Genomic DNA, 13,533 nt, shown 5'->3' with positions numbered 1-13,533 from the left:
TATTTATCAAAGAAGAACGCTCTCGGTCGTGTTAAAGATGCATTTACACTACACATTATTTTTGTAACATTCACCGCTTAATAATATGGGTCTTTGTTACATGCGAAGCATATTTCCATAATTTACACCATAAATGGCCCTTATGTCTACAGATCAAAGTTGCCCAATACACTGAGTTAAACAAAAGCATGTGTTTGTGTAGACATACAGTGAAAAACCTTTATTCAGACCCTTGATAATCAAACAGGTAAGGATTCCTAGCTTCAAAGATTTTCAATGTCACTTACAGAAGACACGTAATATCAATTAAAATCTTCTGAAATGTACACATGTATCTCAGAAGTCCAATATAGCGAGATACATATTTTAGGCTTTTAGTCATTTGTGGAAGATGTAGTTTTATCTCAACATATTCATATTTGGAAATTTCTTATAGCATCAATGTACTATCTACATTTTAGGATGATCTGAATATAGGGCCTGATGAAATTTGATGAAATATTAGTTGATAATAAAAAGAGTGATAGTTTTCTGTTTAATAAAACACATTTAACATAGTCACCAAGTTCAAAATATTCTTTCTGCACATTTTGTCATAGACTCCAATAGCTTTTAAATGGTCTATTCAAGTCTAGAGGATATTGGAGGTAAATTCAGATTCAATCTGTTATCTCATAGAAGCAAAGTCACACTACGTAGAAAAACTTGACACATTTTTCTTTAGAAAAAATGTCCTTTGAAAATGACTGGTTTTTAGAACCCTATCATTTTAGGAGAAACCAAAAAGAATTACTTGAATCAAATTTCAAAACACTTTGAAATAATTTTCTGTGGTCTCTTGTCCATTCCCATGTGATGTTTATGTCTAAAATATAGGTTTGCCCAGTAGGTTTTTCAAAAAAATAATATTGTGGTGGGCCTGTATTACTATGTGTAAAATAAAAATGGCAGAACAGAGAAAGTCATAAGGGGCTCCTAATTCAGAAAGTCTGGTTTCTTTCAAAGAGGTGTCTTCACTGCTGAATTGCACTTGGATGTGATGATAAATCTGAAAGCTATTAAGTAAATTGATCCATAGATCCCCTGAGAAAAATCAAAGCTCTCAGAGTTAGATATGGGTATGGAGAATATGATTCTAAACCATTCACTTTACTGCTTCAACCCAGGGCATATGTACTAGACACAGGTGTCCAGACTTTTCCAAATAAGTAATAACAGTCTACCCAGTTTGGTTCATGAGTGCCCCAATGGCCGGTGTGTGTGAAACTGCTCCCAGGAGAATGCCTAGACAAGTGGTCTCCACAATATATACTTTAAAATAGTAGGTGAGAAAGTTCTGTTGCAGAAAAAAAAAGAGAAAATAAAATATTTTACTTGAGATGTTCTAAAAAGACACGTCATTGTATCTTGTTTTCATTCCTACCAACTATCATTTTATATAAGATGTGTTGATATTTACAATAAATTCCTCCTTGGTAAATACACCTTATGTATTAGAAAAAGTTAATCTAGTTTGGGTATTACAAAACTTGTCAAACTATTGTACTATTATTTAAATATTCATTCACTCATTCCTTTATAAATCTTTATTGAGCATAATCTATACACCTGGCAGTTTCTAATAATTGATGATAAAAAGAAGAAAGGGAATAGATAGAAGAAGTAGATAAAATGGGAGGAGGAACATCTTGGTACCATATTTGATTCTAAATAAATAATAATGTTTCAAAAGAAACACACACACACACACACACACACACACACACACACACACACACACACACATATATATATATATATATATATATATAAACAACCTGAAATGGTCAATATTTACAATTAGGGAGATCAATTGTTAAGTTAATGAACTATCTTCCTGCTCAATGTTTCTTTAGATAATTTTGATGATTTGTTCTTCACTGAAGTCTTTATCACTGGCCCCACTGCTTCTCTGTGAACTAAAAATTAGCTGCAAATACTCATATATTCTAAAAAATGACATTCAATCACACTTTGGAATAGAGAGCAAATTTCAATCTTTAAGTTAAAATAAGATTTTCTACTATAGAAAAAAAATTTAAGCCTAGAGTCATTAATTTGTTAATAGTCTTTTTCTGCTTTGGACAGTAACCAGCATTCTGATTCTACAACTTGTATTAACATCATTTCTATTTCTCCAGCAGTGGCCTTTGTACCAGAAAAAAAAAAAAAAACTGACTCAGTTTTTCCAGTAAAACAGGTATAACTTCTAATGATATTTTTAGAAATAAAGGTTTAAAAATTATTATGTAGATTGAAATGGATAATTTGTAAATTCATAATATGACAATGCTGTCATTTCCCCTAAACCTATATTATCTCTTACAAAGAGCTATGTGAATCAAACTGGATGTTACATATAAAATAATCAAATGAGAGAAAAATTCTGACTGAGTTTAATAAATCCTTAGCATTAAGCTCATTCTGATAATCTCGTCTTTTTCTGACTTCAGTGTCATGAATGGTGGAATGATGGATGCTTGATTGACAGAAGTTCAGGGTCCTTTGCAAGCAAACTGTCCAGCTTGGTTTCTTCATTTCACCCATCATAACAATAGCCACCAACTTCTGAGTGAGTGCTCGCTATTTGCTAGAAATTCTAATGAAAGTTTTTTACACATTGTATTTCATAGCCTCTATTATGAGGTGAGAGTTATTATCCCCATTTTACCGCTGAGAAGACTGAGCTGCAGAAAGATGAAATAACATGCCCAAAGACACACACAGTTAGGAAATTGCAGAAATAAATACTGAGCGTGGTTTGCTCTTTTATTTTAAAGCTTTATCCTAACAACTAACCCACTCCACCCCCCAATTAAAAACAATAATTATACAAATCTACACCACTAGTGGCATAACTGAGTTTCTATATCCAGTACCCAATATCAACAATTTATTCTAACTTGATTAATCTAGACAAGAAATAACTGAAGTAGCTATTGCTCCAATTCTAACCATACGTCAGGCTAATGAGTAATAGTGTGACAATTTCAAGTTCACATGGTATAGAAAGCTCAGTGTCTGTACAAGTTCAAGTCTGCCTATTTCAAGTTGCTTTAGAGATTCATCTGAAGTGAAGACACTCTCTAGATAGGAAGTGATTCCCCCTCAGAAAGGGGCCTCCAATGATGTTTTCATTCATCACTGCAAGTTCTAATGCTTGATATGAATGATATCCAAGTTTATACTGAAAGCCATTAAAATTAGTCTTTTACTAGGAAAAAAAATGCCTGGACTATCTTGTCTTATAAATCATTACATAGATTATAAATATGCGAAGGACTTGAAATTCCCACCAGTCAGTGATAAAATACTATGCCTATTCAATAATAAATAAATTATTAAAAAATGAGAACAATTAAGGGTTAAGTTTTAAATGAAAGTACAGTCAAACAGAAAGGAGAAAGCTATAAACTTTTTATAAAAAATGATACAAAGGGAAATTCAAAGGCATTAATATTTCATTCAAGTTTTTACAAATTTATATGAGCTAGCAATATAACTTTAAAAAGCTGCTATCAACCTGCTCATGAAATGTTATTAAATCATTAGCTATGGTGATATTACAATGACCGTAAAATTAAAGGACATGATTTTCAAAATTTTATAAGTGGTTAAAATGTGCAAGTGACAATTATGATTAACTCTTTGTAGCAAGTTATAGTGAACATGTCATAAAAATGAATACATATGATAAACATAGTATTTCAGAAGTGATTATTTCAAGTGAAGACTTTTTCTGATATATACAATGAATCAAAGAAAATGTAATATTTTGCCCTCCTAAGGTTCGCTTGTCCTGATTCTCTTGTGTCCCATACTGAAATTATGTTCAATCTACTCTCCTGTCCTTTGTGACTAAAACTAGGAGGTCTTTGGAAACCCTCACCCAAGGACAAGCATTTCAAGGCTAGCCTCAATATTTAATCTTATCTTACAAAGAGGCAATATGCACAAACAAATCCAGATTTTCTTAATGGTTTTTTTAATTATTTTCAAATTTTGATCACAGCTCTTTAGGAATAGCCCATTGGAAACTTGAATGGCAGAATCTACCATACACACCAGTTTGTCAAGAACAAAATTCAATGCACAGTCAAATGCAGTCGGTGACCTGGGATTGGAGTATGGGACGCACTGGTAAAGACCCTTTGAAATCCACCAGTTGCAGCTTACCCGGCTCTGTGTTTCAGCTTTCTATCTAGGATCCCATCTCTTGAAACAAGTTTATTAAATACCAAAATGCCAATCACCATGTTGACCTGTCAAATAGAAACAAAGGTTGGCCTTTCAATGATATTGAAGGGAATCAGGTCCCTGATTTTTCCTGAAAACCCACTTTTATCCATTCACAGCCTCGGCAGAATTATATAGTCACAATGGTAGTGACAGGAAGCACTTCTCAAATATTTTACAAGTGTGTAAAGGAAAACGGGACACTTTAACAGTGGTGTTAGTGTCTGTCTCTTAAAGGATTCTCATGAGTTGGAAAGGTGTGTGACCTTAATGTTTTAAAGTGCATTAAGCATATTTAATTTCTATGCTTTGCAGCTTACACTGAGGAAATTAACATTCAACTGCCGAACTTTTAAATTGCCATACCATGCCAAGCTGGCGTTCTTCTCTCTGAGTCATCCTTGAATAAAATAAATTGGTTAATGAGTTTTACCCTATGCCTGGGAATCAAAAGTCTTTGTCTTGCAGTGTGCAGCTAGGGTGAGCCCTGGCATCCAAAGGTGCTAAGGATTTGTCGTTGCTCCCAGCTGGGAGAAGAGAAAGCCTCAATTCTGCATAGTGTGCAGCTATTTCTCCCATGAGGTGGGGAGCATTTTAATGCACGATGCTTTTCTAGACAAAGGAGGAAGCCTATTCAACTCAGCAGCATCCTTTAGGATGTACACTAACACTAATTTTTACAATGTGCTCTGTTGAACACTTCTCAGCATTTTCTAAGACTCTCTCATCCACTCAAAAGGTCTTCTGCATAATACAGCTGAAATGAAATCACACATATTTGTCTTTCTCAAGTCAAATTGTAAAAAGCTGTAGAGATTGCTGTGGTCTATTTTTCTTTAAAGATTTATTTATTATGTATGTATTTATTTAATTTAGTTTTGGCTGCGTCGGGTGGTTGCGGCATGCGGGATCTTACGGGATCTTCCACGAGGCATGCAGAATCTTTCATTGCCGCGGGCAGGTTTTCTCTCCCTAGTTGTGGCACGCAGGCTCCAGGTTGCATGGGCTCTGTAGTTGTGGCACGCGGGCTCTCTTGTTGAGGTGCGAGAGCTCAGTAGTTGTGGCACACGGGCTTAGTTGCCCCAAGGCATGTGGAATCTTAGCTCCCTGACGTGGGATCGAACCCACGTCCCCTGCATTGTAAGGTGGATTCTTTAGCACTGGACCAACAGGGAAGCCCCACTGTGGTCTATATGTAGCAGCTTTACTCTAAGTGATCCCGGTTCTCTAACCTACCAGCGCTTCCTGATAAAGGAATCAAGTACAATGCTGGAACCAAGATAGATAATCAAGGAAAAATATTTTCTCCTTTTTCCCTTCTTGCCCCTCACCCTCCATGGTCAAAAGAATCTTGGTGCGACCCCCAATGCAAATGGTGAAGCCTTTACACTGAAACTAGTAGTTCACAAAATTTCTGTTTTAAATGAAGCAGGATGACCAGTTAATAAAAAAAGAAACTTCCACTTCTCCAATATGCTTTGGGCAGATGGAACATAAAGCTGAAATCTGCTGAATTACTGGTGTAAGGAAGATCCAAATCACCTGTTAGGTAAGGACTTAGGTGTCACTCTTCATAGCTTCCTTACAAGATACCATTTGATCAAGAGAAAGAGGTACTCATCTTTGTACGTCTATTATTTGAACTAAAAAAAAAAGTGTATTCCATGGATTCTATTAATCTACAATTTAATCATGAGGGAATTCATCACCACTCCAAAGAACTTTTATCTTTCAATTATACACATACTTTTTGTTTCTTCATTTTAGGGTTATAGGTATGTTAACCTAGTAGCCAAGGGAAATAATTCAATTGATTAAATAAAAATTTAATGCAGCAGACAAAAATGTGTGCAATAGTTCCATTTTCCCTATGCTCTTCTAACCCTCATGCCTAGATTTTCTTTTTCTTGTGAATCACAAACAGTTCCTGCTCTCTGTTATAATTTAGAGGCAGAAGAACAAGCTTTAAAGGAAGAAAAGTCATGCAGAGGTATTAAGATAGATATCGCTAGCTTCCAATTTATTGAATGAATCGTTCAAGAAACCAAAGGGTAAATTTTCAATTAGAAATCTAATTGTACAGCAAAATGGATCTTTGTATTTAATTCAGATTGTTTCTCTTCTAACATTTTTCAAAGATTTATTAGGCAAGAAAGATTTGTAATCAATAAATTCAGAGAGAGAGAAAGAAAGGCAGATTAGTGGGAAATTTTCATGTTCCTATAAACAAACATGTAAAGGAATTATTTTCTGATTCAGAAAAGAAAAATTTGTAAACCTTATGCATAACATATGGCAGGGGATCTCAACTGGGGCCGGGGCAGGGGGGAGATTTTTGCCCCCAGACAACATTGAGAAATGTCTGGAGACATTTTCTGATTGTTAACAACTGAAGGGTATTATTGGTATTTAGTAGGTAGATGCCAGGTGTGCTGATAAATACACAGGACAGCCTCACAACAAAGAAATGTCCAGCTCAAAATGTCTGCAGCACGGAGACTAAGAAACTTTGACCCACAAACATATATTTTTCTTGTTGCTATTTGGTATCAGCCACAGTTATTATTAAGAGATCTCAATAACAATGTAGCTCATACAGAGTAGTGTGAAGCTGAAATAATAATGATGAAATTCTATACATTAATGAGGAAGAATTTACCGAAACTTAAACTTCGTCACAAATGTGAAATTCCTGTAAAAGAAATCCCACACTCCCACGTTTAATATTCTTCAGCCTTCAAAATAAGCATATTTTAGCATAATAAAGGCCTGAATAGCAGTCAACATTCAAATTTAAGCAAAGATTCATTGAACTTTAAACTTTCTACACAATACAGAAGTGTCTCTCTAATGGAAACGAGGTAGCCTTCCTTTGCTAAGAAAACAAACTAAGTTGATTTCGGTGTTTACCAGGACAACAGCAGCTGCGGGTCCCACAAAAGCGTAGAGCAGTCCTCCTTCAAGGGAGAGCCAGCAGCTGAAAATAACATCAGATAAAAACTAACAAAAATTAGTGATAAGGGTTAAACCACTAAAGTGTGATACAAATAACTTGGAATTTTAGCATATTTCAAAGGTTTGTAGTTTAAAATAATAGCACAGAAGATGTGGAAAAAAGCTAAAATTAGTGCATTTTGTGAGTAAGAAATACTGCATACCTCTCACAGAAAAGACGCTTTGATTATAAGGTCTTACTCTTGGGCAGTTAAAACATTTTAGACAAATTACTCTTGCAGTGAGATTTTTATACTGACTTTCAGTACAAAGGTGATGATTAAGTTTTGTAAAATGCTGCTTTACATCCATTATGGAATTTTTCAAATATACTTTGAAGCAAGAACAGCGTGTTTTTAGAGTCTCATATGTGCCATTTACCTGTTCTTCTTTGAGGCCATTGAGGTAGTGGGAGACATTGGTTTAGAAGCCATCGTTGCAAAGAACGGATAATCTACATTTTGCATGTTTTTTTTTCTCTTTATTTTACTTTTTCCTAGACTACTAAAAAATCACTGAAGATAAGCTTTTGAATAAAAATAAATACAGCTGTGTTTGTTTCAATTACTAGATTCACCAAGAGATGCAGGTTTGCATCGATAGAGACATGGTAACCACTTAGGTAAAAACACTCATTCTCACATAGCAGAGGGCCATCAAGAGGTCTTCTTGAGGCAGAGTCATGCCCACCATTTCACGCACTTGTCTTTGACCTCTGACCCTTTCCATTTATTTCTCAGTCCCCAGAATCAGCAGACTGCCTCCAAAATGACCAACAATCAACAACTAACAATAACTGTTCTCTCTCTCTCTTCTAATAACTTTTCTATATTGGTTGTGGTGGTGGTTACATGACTTACACATTTGTTAAAACTCACAGAATTATATACACTTAATAAAGTGAATGTTACTATGTAAATCAGTGTATGCGTGTGTGCGTGCATGTGCGTGTGTGTGTGTGGATTCGAAGTCTGCATCTAGTTATTGCTCCTTGGCCATAACAGCAGATAGATAAAAGTCTACTTTCCCACTTTGAGGTCGACGATTTAATATCTATTTTAAAAATAAAATACCTGGAGAAAAAGCCCTTAGTCTGATAGAACGCTTCAGTTTGGTGTCTCTGAGACTGCCACTCAATTTCTACTGCATTTTTGTGTAAATTCGTCTTCAAACTGATACATTCCTCATCATATTGCATTCATTGTTAATCATACCCTCCTTGAAAGTTGGAATTGTGCCATCTATAATCCTACTCTTTCCATGTCCCCAACATGGTGCCTTTCAAAAAGAGTCATGCTACTCTGAAAAGCAATAGCTTAAAGGTAATGGTGCTGTACTAGGACTGCTTTACAGCATATATTACCAGGGAGGTTTTCCATACTGTAGATTGCATAAGAAAAGCAAGTGCTCTGATGACATGAGTTCTTGCAATTCTTTGGATGTTTCTTTCGGGTGGCAGGTGAAGTGGTGTCTTTTGGCACACTCTCCAATTGGATGTACCCACAGGAAGGCCTCATTAGTAATGATCCCTATCTCAAACCTGAGCACAGTTAAACACGACATCTCTCTTTAAGACGTATGTATGCCTCTAATAAGATGCACATCTCTTTCCTCATTTCTCTACTCTCTCCTCAACTTGAAAGAGCAGATGAAGTAAAATATGAAAGTGCATTGTTTCACATTTGGAATATTAAATGTAGTCTTGACTTATAAATTCTCTCATAGAATGTTACAAGTATTCCAGCTCTGATTAGGGTGGGCTGATGCCACATTCCTTTTTCCCCCTTCTAATTTCTTCCATAGCCCAGGAATTTTCTAGTTTGGAGTCTATTGATTCCCTGACCTACAGGTTTCAATATGCATTACCCTAACATAGCAACAAAACTTGAACTAACGTGACATAATTTGGTGACTACAAGTATATACCATCATCTATGAAATCAGAAGCTCACATTGGAATCATATTCTAAAATGTAAACATGTCAAGATTTATCCAGTTCTTTAAAAAAGGTACTGAGATTGAACATGCAAAGTAAATATTGAAATATTTTAGAAATTAAGGACACTGGTCTTACAAATAAATGGGAGACTGAAACAAGAATTCTGAATAGTTCTGCAGCATTTAATGTCTACCTTTTGTGCATTTAAGCCACTTACGTCATTCCTAAGTAATATGACATACCATTGTTAATGACTCAGTGATAAAGTGCAAGCCATCAGCAGTGCCAGCCAAGACTAATGAAGCATATTTGATGACTTACTTAATTATAAACAAGATTTATCACCGTGGACAGACTTACTAGTGATCAGTGCCATATCCTTTTGTCCTGGTGAAGCCTACTGATGTGGCCACCACTAATGCTGGTAAACCTGCAAGAAAAGCATTGTCACACTTTACATTCAGCTACAACCACTGTGCACACTGGCTCAAGCAAAGCCAGAACAAACTTGGAGTGCTGAAATCAGAGGAACTACCCTCATATGAATCACTTCATAAAGTATGCTTCCATTACAAAATTTCTTCCAAGTACAAAAACATGAGTACGCCAGCTGGGTTTTTAAGTCAGCGCATCTCTCTGATGTTGCTAGGTTACCACCGCATTTGACATGGGTTTAAAGGAAACTCATAACAGAGATTTAGTATATCTTTTTTTTTTCCCTAAGGGTTTACACTCTTATAAAGGAAATTTACATTTATAAAATCAGAAAGGCAAAAAAAGAGGATGTTCTGGTGTGATTGAATATCACAGAAATGGGACATTCAGTTGGCCTTATATTGATCCACAACAAGTTGTACTCATAATAAGATAGAAAAAATAAATCACTTAATTCTTTATGATTTACTTATAATAACAAGAATGTAGGAACAGGGTTAAGGGCTCTAGGAGTTGAGTTTTAGGCTTCCTGATCATCCTTTAACAATCCTAAACAAAGTTCAGGGAATTTATGCCAGTTTTTCTTCATGAACCTCTAGGTAGGTATCACTCCGGGCAACACTTTGTCCCTCTTGGCATTCAAGTGCCTGCATTCCTTCACCAATTCCGACCTGACACCTTTTAGTTTATGTTTCTATGAATCACGCTTACCTTGCTCAAGTTCAATGGAAACTCCCTGTGTTCGGTGAATGGGGTTCAGTCTAACCTAATGGTTTATCCAGTCATGCCTTTTTTTCAGGAAGACCATGTTTGTGTTTTCAGGTTGAAAAATCCATCATCTAATCATCTTCTTGTGTCCCCTCCATCCATCTTCTTTCTTCCTATTATTTTTCCTTATTCTCTTCTGGGAATCTTCAAATGGCATCACATTCTTTCACGAGGTTTAAATGGTGGGAACTGTAAAGAGCACCTCTGAGGGACACACCATGTTCTTTTAAACAAATGCTGGTCTCTCTCTCTCTCTGCATATATATGATATTATATGTATGTGTATATGTATATATCTCTCTGTATATATACATATATGTGTATATACACATATATATGTACACATATATATTTGTAACTATATGTATGTATGTAATTATATGTACAATGTCTCATCCTCCCCCTTTCTTGTCCTCCTTCTTCTCCTCCTTTTTCATATAGTTGACCTTTTTGATTGACCAGACCGAGTTTGTTAGAAAAAAATTCTCTTCTGGGTCCTAGCTGAAGAGCTAATAGTCTTCATTCCATACAATTTAGATTAAAAAATTTTCTAAATTATTATGTTGCACTTTGCTGTCATGAAACTCATATGCCACTATTCTGCCCATTCCCAGACCTCCTGACAGTCTAGAACCATTGGTTTAGCTTTTTTGCTACCCAGAGGAGTTTAATATTAGCAGTCATCCTGGAGACCAGCTGTGCACCCTTCTCCTCAATATCATCTTTGGTAATGGTATTAAATAAGGTAGTTAAGGTTCCTGAAAATTGCTACTTTTTATACTTCAAGGAAAGTCTTCATTTCCCTGCATACTATAGTTCTTGGACCTAATCATTTCCTGATTCAACTTTAGAAGGACTTTAACATGAAATCCAGGCAAAAATTTTAAGAAACTGTAAGTACATTACATTCTCCAATCTCTTCTTAGTGGTTTTCCCATTTCCCTGTACAGACATGACATCCCCTAGCTGAAACGGATGGATAATCTTCGTGTTCTTGGTCCTATTTTTTCCAGCATGAATTATTCTGGTATGGTAATAAGTCCACTTATTTGTAATTTTTCAGGGTCCCTCTAGCATCCTATTCTCTGGTACATTAGGCATTTGTTATATATTTGGTCCAAAATCCCCCAGTTTTTTAGTGCAGGTCTTTTACAACTCAAAGGCAAATAAGACAAAATCCTGTTTTTTTCCTCTAAAATTAGTTTCTTAAGTGAATTAAACTAATTAATTAATTAATTATAGTTAAACCAATTTATTAATTCCAATTAAACATTAGAATTGGTCCTTTGAAATGTATAGGTCTTCCAGATGTCCATTTCATAAGTCAATGTGACAGAAACTTTTCCTAATGAAGAATTAATTCATCCTCAGCCCATAATCAATTCTGTGTTTCCTTTGAGGACCCCACGGACCAGCCATGAGGTTTCACTCATGGTCTGAACAGCTTTCTCCTGTGACGCGAATAGCTCTACTGAAATGGAGTCCTCAGAGTTTTCTTGTGGGGAGTACAGTACACGGTTAGTGTACATGACTAGAACATCATGCTTTGAGCCCTGAACATCTTAAGACATTTTGTGTTTCCAGAACCTATTAGTAGAGAACACTTTGATTCCCTGTTTGTAGATACCTCAGGTCTCATTTCCTACCACGTGGGCACTATTGATTATCAACTGACCAGCTATGTGGTCATCTAATATTCACTCCTTTTTAAAGTTCCAAACGCCCAAAGAATGTTCAAATATGACCAGCCTCTTATATTTCCACTTCCACATATCAAATTAGACAAAGTAGCCTGGGGATAATCACACTCTCCAGCTTCATTCATTACAGAAGTGTTCAAGGTCATTTTAGCAAGAGCACAAAAGGGAATATTAATATGCTTACCCCATCCAAGGCACAAAAATCGTTTCCTTATAAGCCGCGTCCTAATTTTTCCAGTTACAGCCATATATGATTGCCACGCCTCAGTCAAAACCCAACAGAATGAAGCCAGGAAGAAAAAGTGCAAAAATGCAGTGGTGGTTGTACAGATGCTCTGTGGAAACAGAAAAGACTCACACTTAATATGCGGGCATCACGTGTCCTTCAGAAGGTTGTTAATCTCCAACTCATTGCTTTTACTTCAAATATCTACCTCTGCTTTGTGACAGAGTAATTATTTACAGAAATTAGAAACCCTGGAGTCTTTATGCTGTACATTATCTATGATAGAAAAAAATGTCCTAATTCCACTTGTGTGTTCAATTTTTTACGAGGTGAAGCCTGAATGTAAATTTAAACTCTAGGGAGATTTAAATTACTACTTTACTTGAATCTTTTTCTTCAAACATAATTATGGGAATGATCCTTTCTTTGGGTTAATTTAAGTTACAGACATCTTGCATACTTCTTTTTGGTACATTCTTTATCCTTCCTTTTTAACCAATAATGCTTTGTTGTATTATCTGTTGATGTTAAGATTATATCGCTGCAGCCTTTCAAAAGAAAAAAATTATTATGCTTTTTTATACAAGTGTGATATTCAAGATGTAAGGGCAAAGTACAAAATGAGGTCTGGCTAATAGCCTAGAAAAAAATAGCATACATATTTCAAAGTACTTAATACATTGCTCTGTGTTATTACACTATAATGTGTATCCTAATCAAATCATTTTGAAGAGCTAACCAAGTCACTGGCAGTACACAGCCATGATTTCAGAGATCTTTTTCTTTGTGCAACTTAATCACTTAAATGTGCCACCATTAGTTACTTGTGACTCGTCTGCAAAGATGAGCAGCTTCATTTTGGTAAAGGCTGCTACTTACTTCACTACTGGTATAGTTTCTTTGTGTAAATCTTGTTAAAATGTCAGTCTTTATAAACCAGTCCCAGTAACCAAAGTAATTTCTTCCTTTGTCAGTTTCAGTCTTGCTGTTTCCAAAAATTGAAAAAAAGCAAAACATAGAGAGCTACAAAAAGTATCACTAAACACTCATAACAAAGAAATAAAACTACAATCCCCATCCTCCCATCTCCATTCAGATCCACTATAGCAGAATATCTTTTAAAAAATTTAACCCAAATCATTCAAATTATTTGTTTATTCTTTGGAAATTCAACAGATGTTAATTTAGCTTTTCA

General features: G+C 35.5%; 1 protein-coding gene across 1 annotated transcript in view; it reads right to left on the bottom strand.

The window, feature by feature from the left end:
* The window catches only part of ADGRB3 (adhesion G protein-coupled receptor B3), a 789,966-nt gene that overhangs the window by 44,702 nt on the left and 731,731 nt on the right, over window positions 1-13,533 (bottom strand). The window contains exons 19-22 of the mRNA XM_060114602.1: window positions 12,297-12,447; window positions 9,570-9,639; window positions 7,186-7,252; window positions 4,216-4,301 (exon numbers count right to left, since the gene is read on the bottom strand). Of these exons, the coding sequence (XP_059970585.1) occupies window positions 4,216-4,301; window positions 7,186-7,252; window positions 9,570-9,639; window positions 12,297-12,447 (374 nt within the window). The remainder of the gene's footprint in view (window positions 1-4,215; window positions 4,302-7,185; window positions 7,253-9,569; window positions 9,640-12,296; window positions 12,448-13,533) is intronic.

Source organism: Mesoplodon densirostris, chromosome 12, assembly GCF_025265405.1.
Source record: "Mesoplodon densirostris isolate mMesDen1 chromosome 12, mMesDen1 primary haplotype, whole genome shotgun sequence".
In the NCBI taxonomy this organism is placed as follows: Eukaryota; Metazoa; Chordata; class Mammalia; order Artiodactyla; family Ziphiidae; genus Mesoplodon; species Mesoplodon densirostris.
The sequence above is the reverse complement of the archived record's forward strand: the minus strand, read 5'-3'. Positions and strand labels throughout refer to the sequence as shown.